Source organism: Erinaceus europaeus, chromosome 15 (genome assembly GCF_950295315.1).
Source record: "Erinaceus europaeus chromosome 15, mEriEur2.1, whole genome shotgun sequence".
Taxonomy (NCBI): Eukaryota; Metazoa; Chordata; class Mammalia; order Eulipotyphla; family Erinaceidae; genus Erinaceus; species Erinaceus europaeus.
The window spans coordinates 64,153,511-64,169,848 of NC_080176.1; the positions used below are offsets into that span (position 1 = coordinate 64,153,511).

General features: G+C 39.4%; 1 protein-coding gene across 4 annotated transcripts in view; it reads right to left on the reverse strand.

Moving 5' to 3' along the window:
- The window catches only part of DYM (dymeclin), a 467,512-nt gene that overhangs the window by 269,507 nt on the left and 181,667 nt on the right, over positions 1-16,338 (reverse strand). For all 4 annotated transcript variants that reach the window (XM_060173849.1, XM_060173845.1, XM_060173848.1 and 1 more), the window contains 3 exons: positions 12,040-12,222; positions 10,011-10,189; positions 7,353-7,478 (listed from right to left, as the gene is read on the reverse strand). In XM_060173849.1, coding sequence (XP_060029832.1) covers positions 7,353-7,478; positions 10,011-10,189; positions 12,040-12,222 — 488 coding nt within the window. The remainder of the gene's footprint in view (positions 1-7,352; positions 7,479-10,010; positions 10,190-12,039; positions 12,223-16,338) is intronic.

The window sequence follows — 16,338 nt, forward strand, 5'->3', positions numbered from 1 at the left end:
GTTGTTGGATAGGAGAGAGGAGGAGAAGACAGAGAGGGGGAGAGAAAGACAGACACCTGCAGACCTGCTTCACCACCTGTGAAGAGACTCCCCTGCAGGTGGGGAGCCGGGGGCTCAAACCGGGATCCTTATGCCAGTCCTTGCGCTTTGCGCCACGTGCGCTGAACCTGCTGTGCTACCGCCCGACTCCCTCTCTTTCATTTTTTTTTTTTTTTGTGATTAACAATAAGTTACAAGACTGTGAGTCACTGGGCATAGTTCCATACCGCGCCCACCACCAAAGCTCAATCCTACAGTACCTTTTAGAAACCTTAGTACTGTCTTAAAGAAAAGCTAAACAGAATATGAAAGTAAACTGTGAGGCTTTTCAGGTTAAAATAACAAAACTTTCCATACTTTCTAAGGTGGCATATGAAAATATTTACCAATGAATGTCCATATGTGATTTATACTTTTTTTTTTAAAGAGTTTAACAAAAATATAAAAGGCAGCAAGCAAGTTGTGGGTAGCTGAATGCAGAAGAATGCTGATGATGAGACCATGAAGCTTCATTATACTAGTTTCCTCAATTATGTTTAGACTTGATGTAGTCATAATAAAAAGTTACCAAATAAGTAATATGAAACTGAGTAACAGCAAATAGGCCCCTACATAAACAGAGGTAATTGAAGAAGCTGGGGGAAAATACAGTTGCAGTCAATAATCTTGGGGAGATTTAACTAAATACTGCATCCATGAAATAACAACCAACTATTATGAAAAGGGAGAATCAAAGAATGAAGAAATGCTGAAGATTTTTTTAAAAATGGTAACTGTGCTGGGAGAAAGCATAATGGTTACGTAAAATACTTTCATGCCTAAGGCTCCTAGGTCCCAGGTTCAGTCGTCAGTACCACCATTATCCAACAGCTGAGCAGTGCTCTGGTCTCTCACTTTCTGCACAGCTCTCATTAAAATGAAAAAAAAATTTTAAGTAAAAAAATATATATTTATATAGTATAAATATAAATATATATCAAGAGGTAGGAATTATCAGACTGATGACTATGAAAACTTAATCTGGTTTAAAAGACTAAATTGAAAAGGCCTCCTCCAAGTGAAAGACAAAAAAGACAAATGAATTAAGAAAAATAAAGCCGTAATTTCTACTAAGTAAAAATGTCAGAAGGAATAGATTAAAAAGAAAACAGAAAAATTAGTAACAGGAGAAAATTTATTAGAGGGAAGAACAGTATGAGCAAAAACATTAGGAAAAAATTCAAAATATATTCTGGAAAGAGTTCTGAATCCAAAGCACAGAAACAGCCCTTGGCTTATGATGACTCAACTTAAAAAAGTGACTTGGCAATGTTGTAAAAGTGGCACAGAGTCAGCAGAACCATACTTTGAAGCTTTAATTTGGATCTTTTCCAAATACACTCCTGTGATACAGGAGCCCCCATCAGACATGTGATCACTAATGAATAACTAGTACTCTATGGGGTAGAGTACCATCAGAGGTTTAGACTTAAGCTATTTTTAATTGAAAATGCAGTTATAGGGACACAGTCTGACTGTAAGTTGAGGAAGAGCTCATATGAGAAAATCCTATTGGTGTCCAGACAGAAGAAATAGTTCACCACCCCTCTGCAAGAGAGAGAGACAGAGAGAGAGAGAGAGAGAAGCAAACTGACATTTGACTTCTCATTTTGAACATTATACATTCACAAAAGAGCAATATTTATACTTTTCAGGGCATAGATTATGACTCCAAAATCCCAACAGAAACTACCACATAAGCGGGGGGGGGGGGGGGGGGGGGCACGCTTTTAGGTGTAAAATGTAAAATACTCAGCATGAATCACCAAGGCAACATTTCTGGGAGAAAGACAGCCAATCAGCATGTGTTTAGATGCCACTCCTGACCATCCTAACAGACAGGAAAACTCAAAAGAAGGGAAATGTGGACTTAAAAAAGAATGACTAAAAACAATAATAATAAACCACCATTATAATCCATGAAACCAGAAAATAAAAATCTAAATAATACGACTGCACTTTGTTTTTGGTTTTTTGTTTTGTTTTGTTTTTTTCAGAATAGATAGTTCCCTGGTAACTATCACACCCTATTCCCCAAGTTAAAGACAAGATTTAGAATAAGAAAAGGGACCATATTTAGTGGGGGTTGTATTGTTATGTGGAAAACTGAGAAATGTTATGCATGTACAAACTACTGTATTTACTGTCGAAAGTAAAACATTAATTCCCCAATAAAGAAATAAAAAAAGAGTAAAAAAAAGGGCAGAAAACATTGCTAGCTTGAAGAATTAAAGAGCAGGTAGATCAATTTTAAAGTAATAGCTTATGGGCTTTTATATATGTATACATCCATGTTATTACTACCCAGATCCAGTTATTGAATATGTCTAACAGAAGACTCACCCCCAAGTCCTGCATGGCCAGGCCTCAGGCCCATGAGAGCGACTGATATTGCATCTTCCCTGACAACAGATTTGTTTTCACCTCTGCTAGCATAACATTGTGTTTTCTTCCCTTTCTGGAGGTAACATGCACCCTGATTGTTCCACTTTGCATATTCCATGGGTTTGGGATATCTAACCAGAGCTGTGGATAACCAGTACACCAAGCAGTTCCTCTTCCGATACTTTATGTGGGGAGGGTGTTGTCAGTGTTAAAAAATTTTAATTTATGAGGACACAATCCCATTTTAAGTCAAGGGAGATGTGTGTATGAGAAAATCGTAGTCCTCAATAAACGTAAGGGGAAAATGTTGAGCTGTGGGGGTCTCTGCAATTTCAATTGTGCTACGATGTTTTTCAACATAAAACTGCCTTATAACCCAGCAATGCTATTTCTGGTAATTCTACTCCGAAAGAATGGCTACAAGTGCCCACCAAAACATATATGAAAAGTGGGTACAGTGACTTTATCAAAAACAGCCCCGTAGGCTCACTTCCCTGCATGTGTCTCTCAAGTTATACCAAATGATATTGGCAAGAGTACCATCTCAGCATGCTTCACTTCAGACTGTGTCCAGAGAGGTCAGGCATCGAATGCCAACCCCTCACCCTCATCACTTGGGTGAGACCTTTCCTTTCATGGTATTCTCTAATTCCATTCCAGGAGGTTCACTTCCTAACAAAGTCCCAAAACCTAGATTTAGACCAGGTCCTGTAAGATAGAGCATATGTCATTCCACACGTGAAGTCTCTGGACACAGTCTGAGGTGAAGCATGTTGAGGTGGCAATCGTTGCGTTGGTTAGGTTGTGATCGGCGGATGCAATATTATTTGGTTTGGATTGGGAGATGCATACGGGAAAGTGGACCCTATCCAAGGGTTCCAGGATTGGGGGAAGTAGGGGCTCTATAGTGGAGATGTGAGGTTCCTGCTGTCTTAGGGTTCAAAAAGACAATCGATAGTTAATGTTATCATCACATTATTTGTTAATTGGGTTAACTTTGAAAAGTCCTTTTGTTATGGTTTACTGTACAGTATCCAGTATCTTGTATATAGCTGTGCTATTGGATGCTTGCAATCCACTTGGTCCAGGCTTTTGAGAGAGTCCGCATATCAAATACACAGCCTATATATTAAAAGGATTCAGTTTGTGTTTTGAGAAACTTTGAGACATACAATTGATTTTCCCCCTCTCATATTAATTAACTACTGATTTATATGTCTACATTTTGCTAGGAGTGTACATAAACACCATTCCCACCACCAAAGGACTGTGACCCATCCCTCCCGCCCACTCTCACCCCCCACTGGCCCAGGAAGCTGCATGTCTACCCCTCACCACTGGGCTTTTACTTTGGTGCCCTACTTACAGTTTGATCAGGTCCTGCTTTTAGTTTCCCTTTCAGATCTTCTTAATCAACTTCTGTTGATGAGTGGGATCATCCCATACTCATCTTTATCTTTCTGACTTAGTTCACTTAACATAATTCCTTCTAGCTCTGTCCAAGATGGGTCAGAGAAGGTGGGTTCATTGTTTTTGATAGCTGCATAGTATTCCATGTGTATACCACAGTATTCCATGGTATACCACAGCTTTCTCAGCCACTCATCTGTTGTCACCTGGGTTGCTTCACGTGTGGAATGACAACCCTTCAGCTTCATTACTCGGGTGAGACCTTTCCTTTTATAGTACACTCTAATTTCATCTCAGGTAGTTCACTTTCTAACAAAGTCCCATAACCTGGATATACACCAGTTTCTGTGAGAGAGAGCTTATGTGCACACGTATCCATAAACTACTGCAAAATATATACCTGAAAGCAGAAGTACACTAGAGTTTGCAGTGAGTACCTCCCTAACACTTCCTCTCCACTATTCCAAGCTTGGGATCCATGATTGCTCAACAAATTGTTTGGCTTCATATGTTAACTCTCTTTTCAATCACCAGGTTCCAGATGCCACAAGGATGCTGGCCAGGCTTCCCTGGATTGAAGACCCCACCAATGTGTCCTGGAGCTCAGCTTCCCCAGAGACACACCTTACTAGGGAAAGAGAGAGGCAGACTGGGAGTATGGACCGACCAGTCAACGCCCATGTTCAGCGGGGAAGCAATTACAGAAGCCAGACCTTCTACCTTCTGCAACCCTCAACGACCCTGGGTTCATGCTCCCAGAGGGCTAGAGAATGGGAAAGCTACCATGGGAGGGGGTGGGTTATGGAGATTGGGTGGTGGGAATTGTGTGGAGCTGTACTCCTCCTACCTTATGTTTTTGTTCATTAATCCTTTCTTAAATAAAAAATTTAAAAAATAAATAAATAAATAAAGATAGAGCATATGTTCACATGTATCCATAAATTAGGGCAAAATACATACCTGAAAGCAAAAGTACACAATAGTCTGCAGTGAGTCAGTATAAAGTTCCTAATGAAATAGTATCTAATTAGACTTAGATACCCTCCTCACCTACTTCCTATTACAGTTCTCTCATTCACTCCAAAGCTAACTTTAGCAAAGCAAGGACTGGAAAAGCTGAATAAGGGCAAGAGACTGGCATACTTTAATGATGACTCTTAAGTCACTATCAGGCCATTCCATCAGCTGGGGCCCTAATCAGGGAGTCCTGAGATTCCCAAACAGACTTGATGGGCCTAGAACTCGAATAAATCCCTCTCTCCATTATTACTGGTCATTTCTATAAGTAACAACAAAATAGACCCCTTTGTGGGCCCCCATAGGACCTTGCCTTCAACTTGGATCAACAATGGTAGAGAATGTGCCATCCTTCAAAGGGAGGCTGGACAACATACTCTATGCTATATCTGAGGAAGATGGGTCCTGATATTGGGGCAGCTTGGAACATTCCTACTCATGACCACAGAATGTGAGCTCAGATTTAGAGGGATGCAGAGGTCACACAGGCTCCTAAGCTAATTATGGGCCCCAGATCACATCAAATCGATGGGGTTTATAGTCAACAATATTTATACCCCTTTCCCATATTAGGGAGCTACTCTCTTCCCTGACCCAGCTTTCTGGTCCTTTTTGCAGCCATGACATCATCTCCCCAGATAGTAATTAGGATCCACCTGCATATCAGATTTCAGGCTCAGGAGAAAAAAAAAAAAACTAGTATAGCTACAGGCCCTTTGAAATATAACTAAAATATGCCTAATAGCTATCTACAAAATGGAGGACCCCCCCAACACCTCATCTGCATTATTCCAGCCTGTAGGTCCATAATTGTTCAACAATTTGTTTGGCTTTGTATGTTAACTCTCTTTTCAGCCACCAGGTTCCAAACGCTAGCAAGATGCGACCAGATTTCCTATATTCCAGATTTCCTATATAACCCCACCCATATGTGCCTTGGAGCTCTACTTCCCCAGAGCCCTTTCCCACTATGGAAAGATAGAGACAGGCTGGGAGTAGGGATCGACCTGTCAACGTCCATGTTCAGCGGGGAAGCAATTCTAGAAGCCAGACCTTCCACTTTCTGCATCCCATAATGATCTTGGGTCCATACTCCCAGAGGGTTAAAGAATAGGAAAACTATTGGGGGAGGGAATGGGATGTGGAGTTCTGGTGATGGGAATTGTGTAAGGTTGTGCCCCTCTTATCCTATGGTTTTGTCAATGTTTCCTTTTTATAAATAAAAAATTTTAAACAAATTAAAAAAAAAAAAAAACAGCCCCGTAGTCAACAATTTCTTTGGCTCTATATGTTAACTCTCGTTTCAGCCACCAGGTTCCAGATGCTAACATGAGGCCAACCAGACTTCCCTGGGTAGACGACCCCACCAATGTGTCCTGCAGCCCCACTTCCCCAGAGCCCCGCCCCACTAGGGAAAGAGAGAGAGAGGCTGGGAGTATGGATCAACCTGTCAACGCCCATGTTCAGCGGAGAAGCAGTTATAGAAGCCAGACCTTCCACCTTCTGCACCCCATATGACCCTGGGTCCATACTTCCAGAGAGATAAAGAATAGGAAAGCTATCAAAGGAGGGGATGGGGTATGGAGTTCTGGTGGTGGAAACTGTGTGGAGTTGTACCCCTCTTATCCTATGGTTTTGTCAGTATTTCCTTTCTATAAATAAAATTTTAAAAAATAAATAAAAATTTTAAAAAACAGCCCCAAACCAGAAAAGAGAAAGACCTCACAAATATCTAACAAGAAAATGGATAAATACATTGTTGCATATTCTTACAGTGGATTAGCAATAAAGAAGAAGAAACTAATGATATAATACCATGGGTGAGTTTCAGCAATGTTTGTTGGGTGAAAGAAGCCAATACAAGGGGGGGGGGGGGACAGGGAAGATAAGTGGTATTTTAAAGGAGATCTAGACCAGGGAGAGAGTGGTGCAGTAGTCCACAGACTTGAGAGTGAGAGGGCTCAGGTTTGACCCCCAGCACCACCAACAGTCTGAGGAAAAGGTTTTTAAGAAAAGGTTAATTTTTTCAAGAAACAGTCAATCAATGCAAAATTTTCTCTTTGGTGGAGATACACTTAATGCAAAAACTAAGAAGTCTGTATGCTATACCCTCTCCTATAATGCTCAAGATTTCTTAAATCTATGTGCATGGACCCAGGTTCAAGCCCCCACTCTCCACCTGTAAGGAGGATGCTTCAAGAGCGGTTCAGCAGGTCTACAGGTGTCTTTCTTACTCTCTCTTCCTGCCCTCTCAATTTCTCTGTCCTATCAAATAAAAAAGGGGTTGTGGGTAGCCACGGAGCAATATATTTGTAGTGCAGGCACCAAGTTCCATTAAGTAACTTACATCCTCCAAGGAAAGACCTACACTGATCAGGATGTCCAGAATACACACCAGATAAGACAAATTACAGTAAAGAAATTCTGCCCTTACACAGAAGTTCCAGCAGAAAGAAACTCACCACTTCATGGATGGATCTATTGAATCCATCATCTTCTGTGAGGATCAACAAGATTATAAGGGCCATATACACATGGTGGGAATTTCTTTCTTCTACATGATATAGAATCTCAAGAATTGGCAAAACCTATGGGATAAGAATTTTCATTTATTATTTCAATTACTTAATAATTAGACTAAATGCTATAAGACTTTATACTTTTATTATGTACCCTTGGCTTTAATTATATTTTTACAAGGATGGATATATATACATATACACATACATATACACATACACATACACATACATATATATATGAGCTAGCCTCTGACTGACACTCCTTTCTAGTATGACTCAAGTTGCCAGTAGAGTAAACCATCATCCTCTGTGAAAGTCAGCCTGAGACAGAAGGCTGGGCTTGCAGAGACCATTTACACTCATGCCAATGCTTGACATGAAACAGAGGGGGTCTGCCCCAAGCCTTGCAAGAACTTACACGTGATATGGTACTCCTAAATCACTGCAATGTGCCCAGCATTACCTTCTTACTAGCAAAACCACAGGTCAAAGAATCATTGACAATAACTAAATTGTCTGAGCACAATCCATTTGCTTCCACAAGTATCTGTTATAGAAGAAAGTTCAGGCGCCAGGCAGCAGCACACACTATAGTACACAAGGATCTGGATTGAAGACACTGGTCCCCACTCTAGGGGGAGGGTTTCACGAGTGGTGAATCAGGGCTGGAAGTGTCTCTATCTCTTCCTCCTTATCTCCCCCTTCCCTCTCAATTTCTCTCTGCCTTTATCCAATAACACAAAAATAAATAATAAAAATAAATTTAAAAAAAAGAAAGCCCAAAGGGCAGATAAGAATATCAGTTAGGAGAGTTGGGCAGTAGCACAACAGGTTAAGCGCACGTGCAGCTAAGCACAAGGACCAGCATAAGGATCCCAGTTCAAGCCCCCAGCTCCCTACCTGCAGGAGAGTCACTTCACAAGTGGTGAAGCAGGTCTGCAAGTATCTATCTTTCTCTCCCCCTCTCTGTCTTCCCCTCCTCTCTCTATTTCTCTCTGTCATATCCAACAATGATGACAACAATAGTAATTACAACAATAAAAAGAAACAAGGGCAACAAAAGGGAATAAATAAATATAAAAAATATTTTTGAAAAGAATATCAGTTAGGACATCAAATTTACTTATATAAGAATATTAAAAAGTAAAATAAAATCCAACTCTATCCACATACACCCACAAAACAAAACCTTTTAATTTTTCACTATCATCAGAAACAGGTAATTGTTCCCTGAATCATCACTTACATTATCTTACCCATAGAATTTTCCAGAATATGTGATGTCACAGGCTTTCTGCATCTTGCCATTAGTTCCCTTAGGATGATATATCATGGTCTTGTACCAACCCATCAGCCTTCTCTCAAGTTTTCACTCCCATGAGCAGTACACTGTTACACCCATCATGCATTTTGTCCTTACTGCCATTTTGACATAAAATATGCTTTCAAATGAATTCTAAATACCATATTTACTCAATCTCTTCTCTTAAACACACACACACACACACACACACACACACACACACTGCTAAACATGAGGTTTACAGATCCTTCTGCCAACGTATAAAGCCAATGTAGAAGGGACACCTCTGTTGCGGTAAGCAAGCTGGTGATTACTTCAGCAACATTCACAGTTTTACCAATGCGTGAACAGTACATTGTCTACTGCTATCCCGCATGCACTTCAAGCATGATATTAACACTTCAGTGGTGTAGCTTACTTTATCACTCAGAGAAACAATGCCAAGTTACACGTTACTTATAAGGTTAATGTAAGAGTGACTGAGCCAAAAGTTGGAAGCAATTTCAAACACACTGAAGGGGAATATTCATTTAAGTGCTGTCTGGCAAAGGGACCTTAAAATAACTGTAACAGTGCAGGAACTGAGCTCAGGAAGCCCTAGAGTTTAAGCTTGTCAGAGAGATAGGACCCCCCACCCCAGAAACTGAGCTGCAACTTTTAGTGATTTCCCTCAGGAATATGCTGCAGCAGGAAGGGCCATGAGGGTCTAAAAGTCTTGAGCATGGCAGGCAGTGCTTCTTGAAGATTTGAAGAGGAAGAATCAGAGGGCGGTTGTGACTGCTGAGCACCCACTGAGCAGGTCTTTCTTTTCTTTTCTTTTTTAATATTTATTTATTTATTTATTTATTTTCCCTTTTGTTGCCCTTGTTTTTTATTGTTGTAGTTATTATTGATGTCATTGTTGTATACTACAGAGAGAAATGGAGAGAGGAGGGGATGGCAGAGAGGAGGAGAGAAAGTTAGACATATGCAGACCTGCTTCACCGCCTGTGAAGTGACTCCTCTGCAGGTGGGGAGCTGGGGGCTCAAACCAGAATCCTTATGCCAGTCCTTGCACCACGTGTGCTTAACCCTGGGCGGGTCTTTCTGTTGTGCTGCTGTATGGTCCTGCTCTGTGGGGCCCCTATTTGAGGTGCCTCCTGCAAGCTGTAACTCCCACCTTTGCCTTATCTGGCCACACCTCCACATCAACCTCCTAAGCACCTCTCTTTGTAGCAACCAAGCAAACACACCCCTCCTGGAAAGAAAAGATTCTTCAAAATGTTATAAAATGGAAATGTTTCTAAGATACTTACAAGGTTTTCCATATCTGTGCGAGCCAACATGTATGTCCTGATGTTACTATTTTGATGGAGCAACGTGTACAGCAGGAGAGTTGCTTGGTCAGATGTCTGCTGTTCACAGAGAGCCGTGTACAAACTATTAAAGTTAATCTGGAAAGCATGTGGAGTTGACGAGGGGAAAGGAGTGCTATCTGGAATGCCGAAAACACAAAATATTGAAACTGCTACGTATTTTCTGAATTACACCTTATAGAGATAATAAAAGCAACGCTAATTTATGCAGCCCAAATCCCATTAAATTTTCCATGTCACTAGATTTCAATTCCAGATTTCTGTTTTATTTTTAAAATTAATCTATAGGGGGGAAATGGGCACATATATGCAAATATAGACAGATAATTGTAGAAATAACAGTTAACCCATGTCTGCAACCTTGGGAGAACCGTGGTGGACCGAGGAATCAGGGATTGAGAACTCTGGGGATGGGAACAGTGTGGAGTGGTAAACCTGTTATCTTATAATTGCATATATCAATATGAAATTACTATTAAAAATTAAAAGAAAAAGATAAATAAATTAAAATTAACTAAGTAAAGCATGATTATTATATTTCTAAGAGTGAAGCATATTAAAACAATTCTGGAAATGAACATGGCAAAGAGCATCAGAAACCTTAAAAATGCTTCAGTCTAGTAAATGTGTTTACCCATCTTGCATCAGTGCAGGTCACTATTGGATGTGGTTTTAAAATTTAGCTACTATCACTATGAAAAGATAGAGACAGGCTGTGAGTAACAGACTGACCTGCCAACGCCCATGTCCAGTACAGAAGCAATTATAGAAGCCAGACCTTCCACCTTCTACACCCCATAAAGAATATTGGTCCATACTCACAGAGGGATAAGTGTTAGGGGGAAGATGACCAGAGGGCTCTGAACTCCAATTCCATCAGGACCCAGAGAGAGGAGTAGGGGAGGGGAGAGAAAGGAAGGATACTTGGAAATAGTAAGTGTGACTTAGAATGGAAGAGAAGGCAAGATAATAGAAAAAAATGGGTAAATATAGATAGTGAGTGAAATAATAGTCAACCCATAGCTGTGATCTTAGAAGAACTAAACTACAGTTCCAACTGAAGGAATGGGGACACAATCTCTGGTGGTGGGAAAGCTATGGAATTATGTCCCTATTATCTTATAGTTTTATAAAACAATATTAAATCACTAATTTTAAAAAGTGGGAAAAATTTAGCTTGACTCTAAAGTACAGCCTTCAGATAAGGCATGACTTTTTCAACACAGAAATATCAGGGTTTGATAAATTAAGAGCCCACAAGCAAAAAACCATCTATTTTAGAAAGAAAAGTTGTACTAGAACACAGTGAAGCTCATTCACTTGTATTTTTTCTCTGCTTGCTTTCATACTACAAAGGCAGAGAGTTAAGCACCGGAAAGCCATGAGCCCAATACGGAAAAGGTTGCTGAGCTCTACTCTGATTTTTAATTCTATAAACTCTAGCTAGAATATAAAATTTAAATGAAAAATTTCAAAAACCTGTCATTTGGAATATCCAGTTTAATTCCTAGCCCAGGTAAGCAGATCAGGTAGGTTCAAATAAAACACAAGCAAGCTTGGTTATCTCTCAAATAAGGATAAATTTACACATGTGTAAAGAACAAGAGTCTTCATGACCTTCTTGAGAATACAACAGAAAAAAATCTAAGCATTTCTCATTGTTCATATTTGTTGGGGCCTCTCTACTCCAAAGTGACTTCTTCAGACTGGCAGTGGCATAGAGGGAGATACCACAGCATCATAGTTTCTTCCCCAGAGCCATAGGACCCAAGACATGACCCTATGTTGAAGTCATGGCAAAGCAGGCATTCTCTGCTAGGTGAGCTATCTTGTTAAGCAGCTTCAGCCAGTGTGAAAATAGTATCCACTGACAGTCACAGGATTACATGCCGGTAATCCTGTGAGGATAGGGTGTAAATGCCCTCTTCACTTAACTGAAAGACTTCTCAGTGGGAAACGTGCCACAAACCTTGTGTGTTCTTAAAGGACATAATGGCCTGTCTGTAGGGGTTTGGAGCATCTGCAGCATCCGTCAGATTGGCCAGCACCAGCAGAAGCAGAAGACTCTGATTGGCCAGTGGGGAAGACAGCTCTGGAGTGGCGGTTGCTTTGCTGCCTACACCGCCCAGCGTGAAGACAGTCCAGAGTCCAGCTTGAGAAGAAAATACACAGTTGAGATGCGCTGAGGCCACCTTAGCATTTATTTAAAACAGTATTTGTACCATGCCCTGTACTTTTTCATACTGCAAAATTTAAAAGAACACTTTCCTTTCTTTTTTGGTAATAAAAGTAAAACAGGTTCATTACCTGAAAATGGCCACATTGGTTAAGTCTATGAAAAAAATAAAGCTGATTATTCCTACCACCAGTTCTCAGCTAACCACTTTACAGTTTCTTGTATTTGTCCAGATTATTCACATATAAGGAATAATTTTATGTACAACTTTCTATCAATACATTTCAGAAGGTAATCAAAACGTTAAAGTTTAAAGTGCCAAAGAATAGATAAAACCCTGAATGGACAAGTAAACTTGGAAGAAGGGGAAAAAATAGAGTGAGTTACCCCAAAACCAAGTCTGAATTTTTTTTTCATATAACTCTACCAAACTAAAAACAGATAATTATAATTATCCTATTAGACAAGCAATTCCAAAATACAGAGCAAGAATCACCTCTATATGACTCACTTTACAAAGTCCCCAATATCCTCTTGATAAGAAACAGTGCAAAGACTACATTTCAAATAAACAGAGAAAAACAAATTATCTGGCTAAATCATACCAAAGCAAATGAGCTGTAACAGAAACTTTTGTTAAGACAACACGTTCAACAAAGTGAAATGCAACAACTATCCACCACTTAAAGTCAATCAATTGGGGATGGGCAGTGGCATACCTGTTTGAGCACACATGCTATGATGCTCAAGGACCTGGGTTCAAACCTTTAGTTTTGCTTTAGTTTGTTTTTAGTGAAACAGTGCTACCTGCAGCTATCGCTTTCATTTTCTATCTTCCCTTTCCCTCTCAATTTCTATCTAACTTATTAATTGAAAAGGAAGCTGATGGCCTTACAACACCTGAAAATGTTAGACCAGAAACCATCAAATTCTTATTGGACAATATTGGCAGTTATTTTGGTAATATAACTCTACCAAACTAGAAAAAAAAACATAATTATCCTATTAGACAAGCAATTCCAAAATACAGAGGATCACCTCTATATGACTCATTTTACAAAGTCTCCAATATCCTCTTGATAAACAGTGCAAAGACTGCATTTCAGATAAAAAAAATTCTTTTGCATCTAAATTTTATAGGCATCTTCAATTATACAAATCCAATAGCAAGAATGATTAAAATAAAAATAATCCAATGGGACTACATCAAATTAAAAAGCTTCTGCACAGCAAAAGAAACCACCACCCAAAGAAAGAGACCCCTTACAGAATGGGAAAAGATTTTTACATACTATACATCAGACAAAACGTTAATAGCCAAAACATATAAAGAGCTCACCAAACTCGGTGACAAAAACACAAATGACCCCACCCAAAAATGGGGAGAGGATATGAACAGAATATTCACCAAAGAAGAGATCCAAAAGGCCAAGAAACACATGAAAAAATGCTCCAAGTCATTGATGGTCAGAGAAATGCAAACGCTAGAAGAAGAAGAGAAATGCAAAGAAAGACAATAATGAGAATACTATTTCACTCCTGTGAGAATGCCATAAATCAGAAAAGGGAGCAGCAACAAATGCTGGAGAGGTTGTGGGGACAAAGGAACCCTCCTGCACTGCTGGTGAGAATGTAAATTGGTCCAACCTCTGTGGAGAGTAGTCTGGAGAACTCTCACAAGGCTAGATATGGACCTACCCTATGATCCTGCCATTCCTCTCCTGGGGATATATTCTAAAGAACCCAACACACTCATCCAAAAAGATGTGTGTTTGCCTATAGCAGCACAATTTGTAATAGCCAAAACCTGGAAGCAACCCAGGTGTCCAACAACAGATGAGTGACTGAGCAAGTTGTGGTATATATACACAATGAAATACTACTCAGCTGTGAAAAAGGTCATTTCAGGAGGTCAGGCAGTAGTGCAGCGGTTAAGTGCAGGTGGCACAAAGCGCAAGGACTAGCTTTAAGGATCCAGGTTCAAGCCCTCAGGTCCCCACCTGCAGAGGAGTCGCTTCACAGGTGGTAAAGCAGATCTGCAGGCGTCTGTCTGTCTTTCTCTTCCCTTGTCTTCCTCTCCTCTCTCCATTTCTGTCTGTCCTATCCAACAACGACAACATCAATAACAACAACAATAATAACTACAACAATAAAACAACAAGGGCAACAAAAGGGAAAAATAAATAAATAAAATAAAAATAATGATTTCATTTTCTTCACCTCATCTTGGATGGACCAACCATTTTTAATAGCTGAGTAGTATATACTCCAATAAAGAAAAAAATTTTTTAAACTAAATTAAGTTGGGTTTTAAGTTAAAAATATATTAGTAAAAAGGTAGGCAATCTACATAGTTGAATCAAATTATCAACATACTACAAGTTTACATTTATTCAAAATAATGCTAAAGACATAGTTGAAAATTTGAGACATTAAGTAAAGTCAAGATTATAAGAAAGTATAACCAGTAGTCAAGTATAACTTCTATGCTTTGGGATTGATCTGTTGTTTATCCTTCACCTTAAAAAAAAAAACATAAAATATCCTGTTACTTCCTTGCTTGGTTCCTATACCCACCATGCCCCAGGACTGCAAGCAAAGAAAAACACAATTAGAAGTTCAATCTGCAACAAAAATAATCACAAGGTGACTTCCAGGGTGAAATACAAGTGTTTTCTTTGGATTCTCTTCACAGCTGTGCATCTTCACTACCAAAAGAAATGAACATTGACTTACTCTGGGCAGATTTCACAAACTAAACTCTGATTTTCTCCTAGCACATCTTTCTCTCTCTCTCTCCCTCTTTCTTTCTCTCTATTTATTTATTTTTTGTTTCCAGTTCCAGGTCTTCCAAGAGGGCTGAGAAACTGCATACAAGGTCAGACAAAAGAACAATTTATGAGGAAGCTCCCGACTCCCCCTTAACACACACCCTCCCTCCCTTTCTCTGATAAGTGTAACTGCAATATGGCCTTCCCTAACAGGCAGAAATGAGGCAGCCTGCCACTGCCTACATTATAGTTTGAACTGGCAGGTAATGCTGGACCAGAACTCTTCAAAAAGTTCATTTCTTTTTGTTGATCCAAGCTTCTGATCTCTGACCCAAAATTCTTAGTGGAACTACATTTTCCTGTTAGCCACCCCCCCCCAAAAAAAAATCTCTAGCAGAAAAATAAGGGAACATTACAGTATATCTCCATCTACTCTAAAAATCAAATTAAGAATGGTCTCCAAAGTTTCTCAGCTGTACCCCCTCAGAACCTCCAAATAAACTCCTAAAATAAAATTTATCTAACAACTAAAAAACAGTGAAATTAAAGAACAAATCTGAGGTTGGGGTAGATATCACAATGGTTATACAAACAAAGTCAGTCTCATGTGTGAGGTTCCAAAGTCCCAGGTTCAATCCCCTGCACTGCTCTGGTAATAACAGTAATAATGATGATGACGATGACTTGACAAGGAATTTAATAAATTGGACATAAGTTTTTAAAAGAACAATTCTGATATTGATGACTCTTTTTTTAAGTACAGAATCAAGCTTGCTTATCCATAATAATAAGTATGTGAAAAATATACAAAGTATGATAAACTAAACATTAATAAAAACTCATTTTAAAAATACTAGACTCTAATATTTAAAGATATTAATAAAAATACTGCTTTTTCATTAGCAGTTATTCAGCAAACTGCAGATGGTTAATTATAACTAACAAATATTACAAAGCAAAACTCAATCAAAACTATACAGAATAAAAATACAGTATCATACATAGATTTGAAATCTGTTCTGAGCTATTAATATATCTCAAGCCAGTAATAGTAAGACAAGTCAGATACCATGAAGAAATTAAAGAGAAGCAGGGTGGTCATTAGAAAAGTGTCTGAGGCCAGCAAAATAAATCTCCTGAGTAGCACATCTGCTTCGCTGTGAGAACAGGGTCCCCTACCACACTGGAAGAAGCTTTGGTGCTGCAGTATCTTTCCCTCTCTGTCTCTGAGTCTATATCTGTCTCTGTCTGAAAAATTCAGCCTGAACTGGGGGTGTGGATTGACCTGCCAAAATCCATGTCCAGTAGAGAAGCAATTATA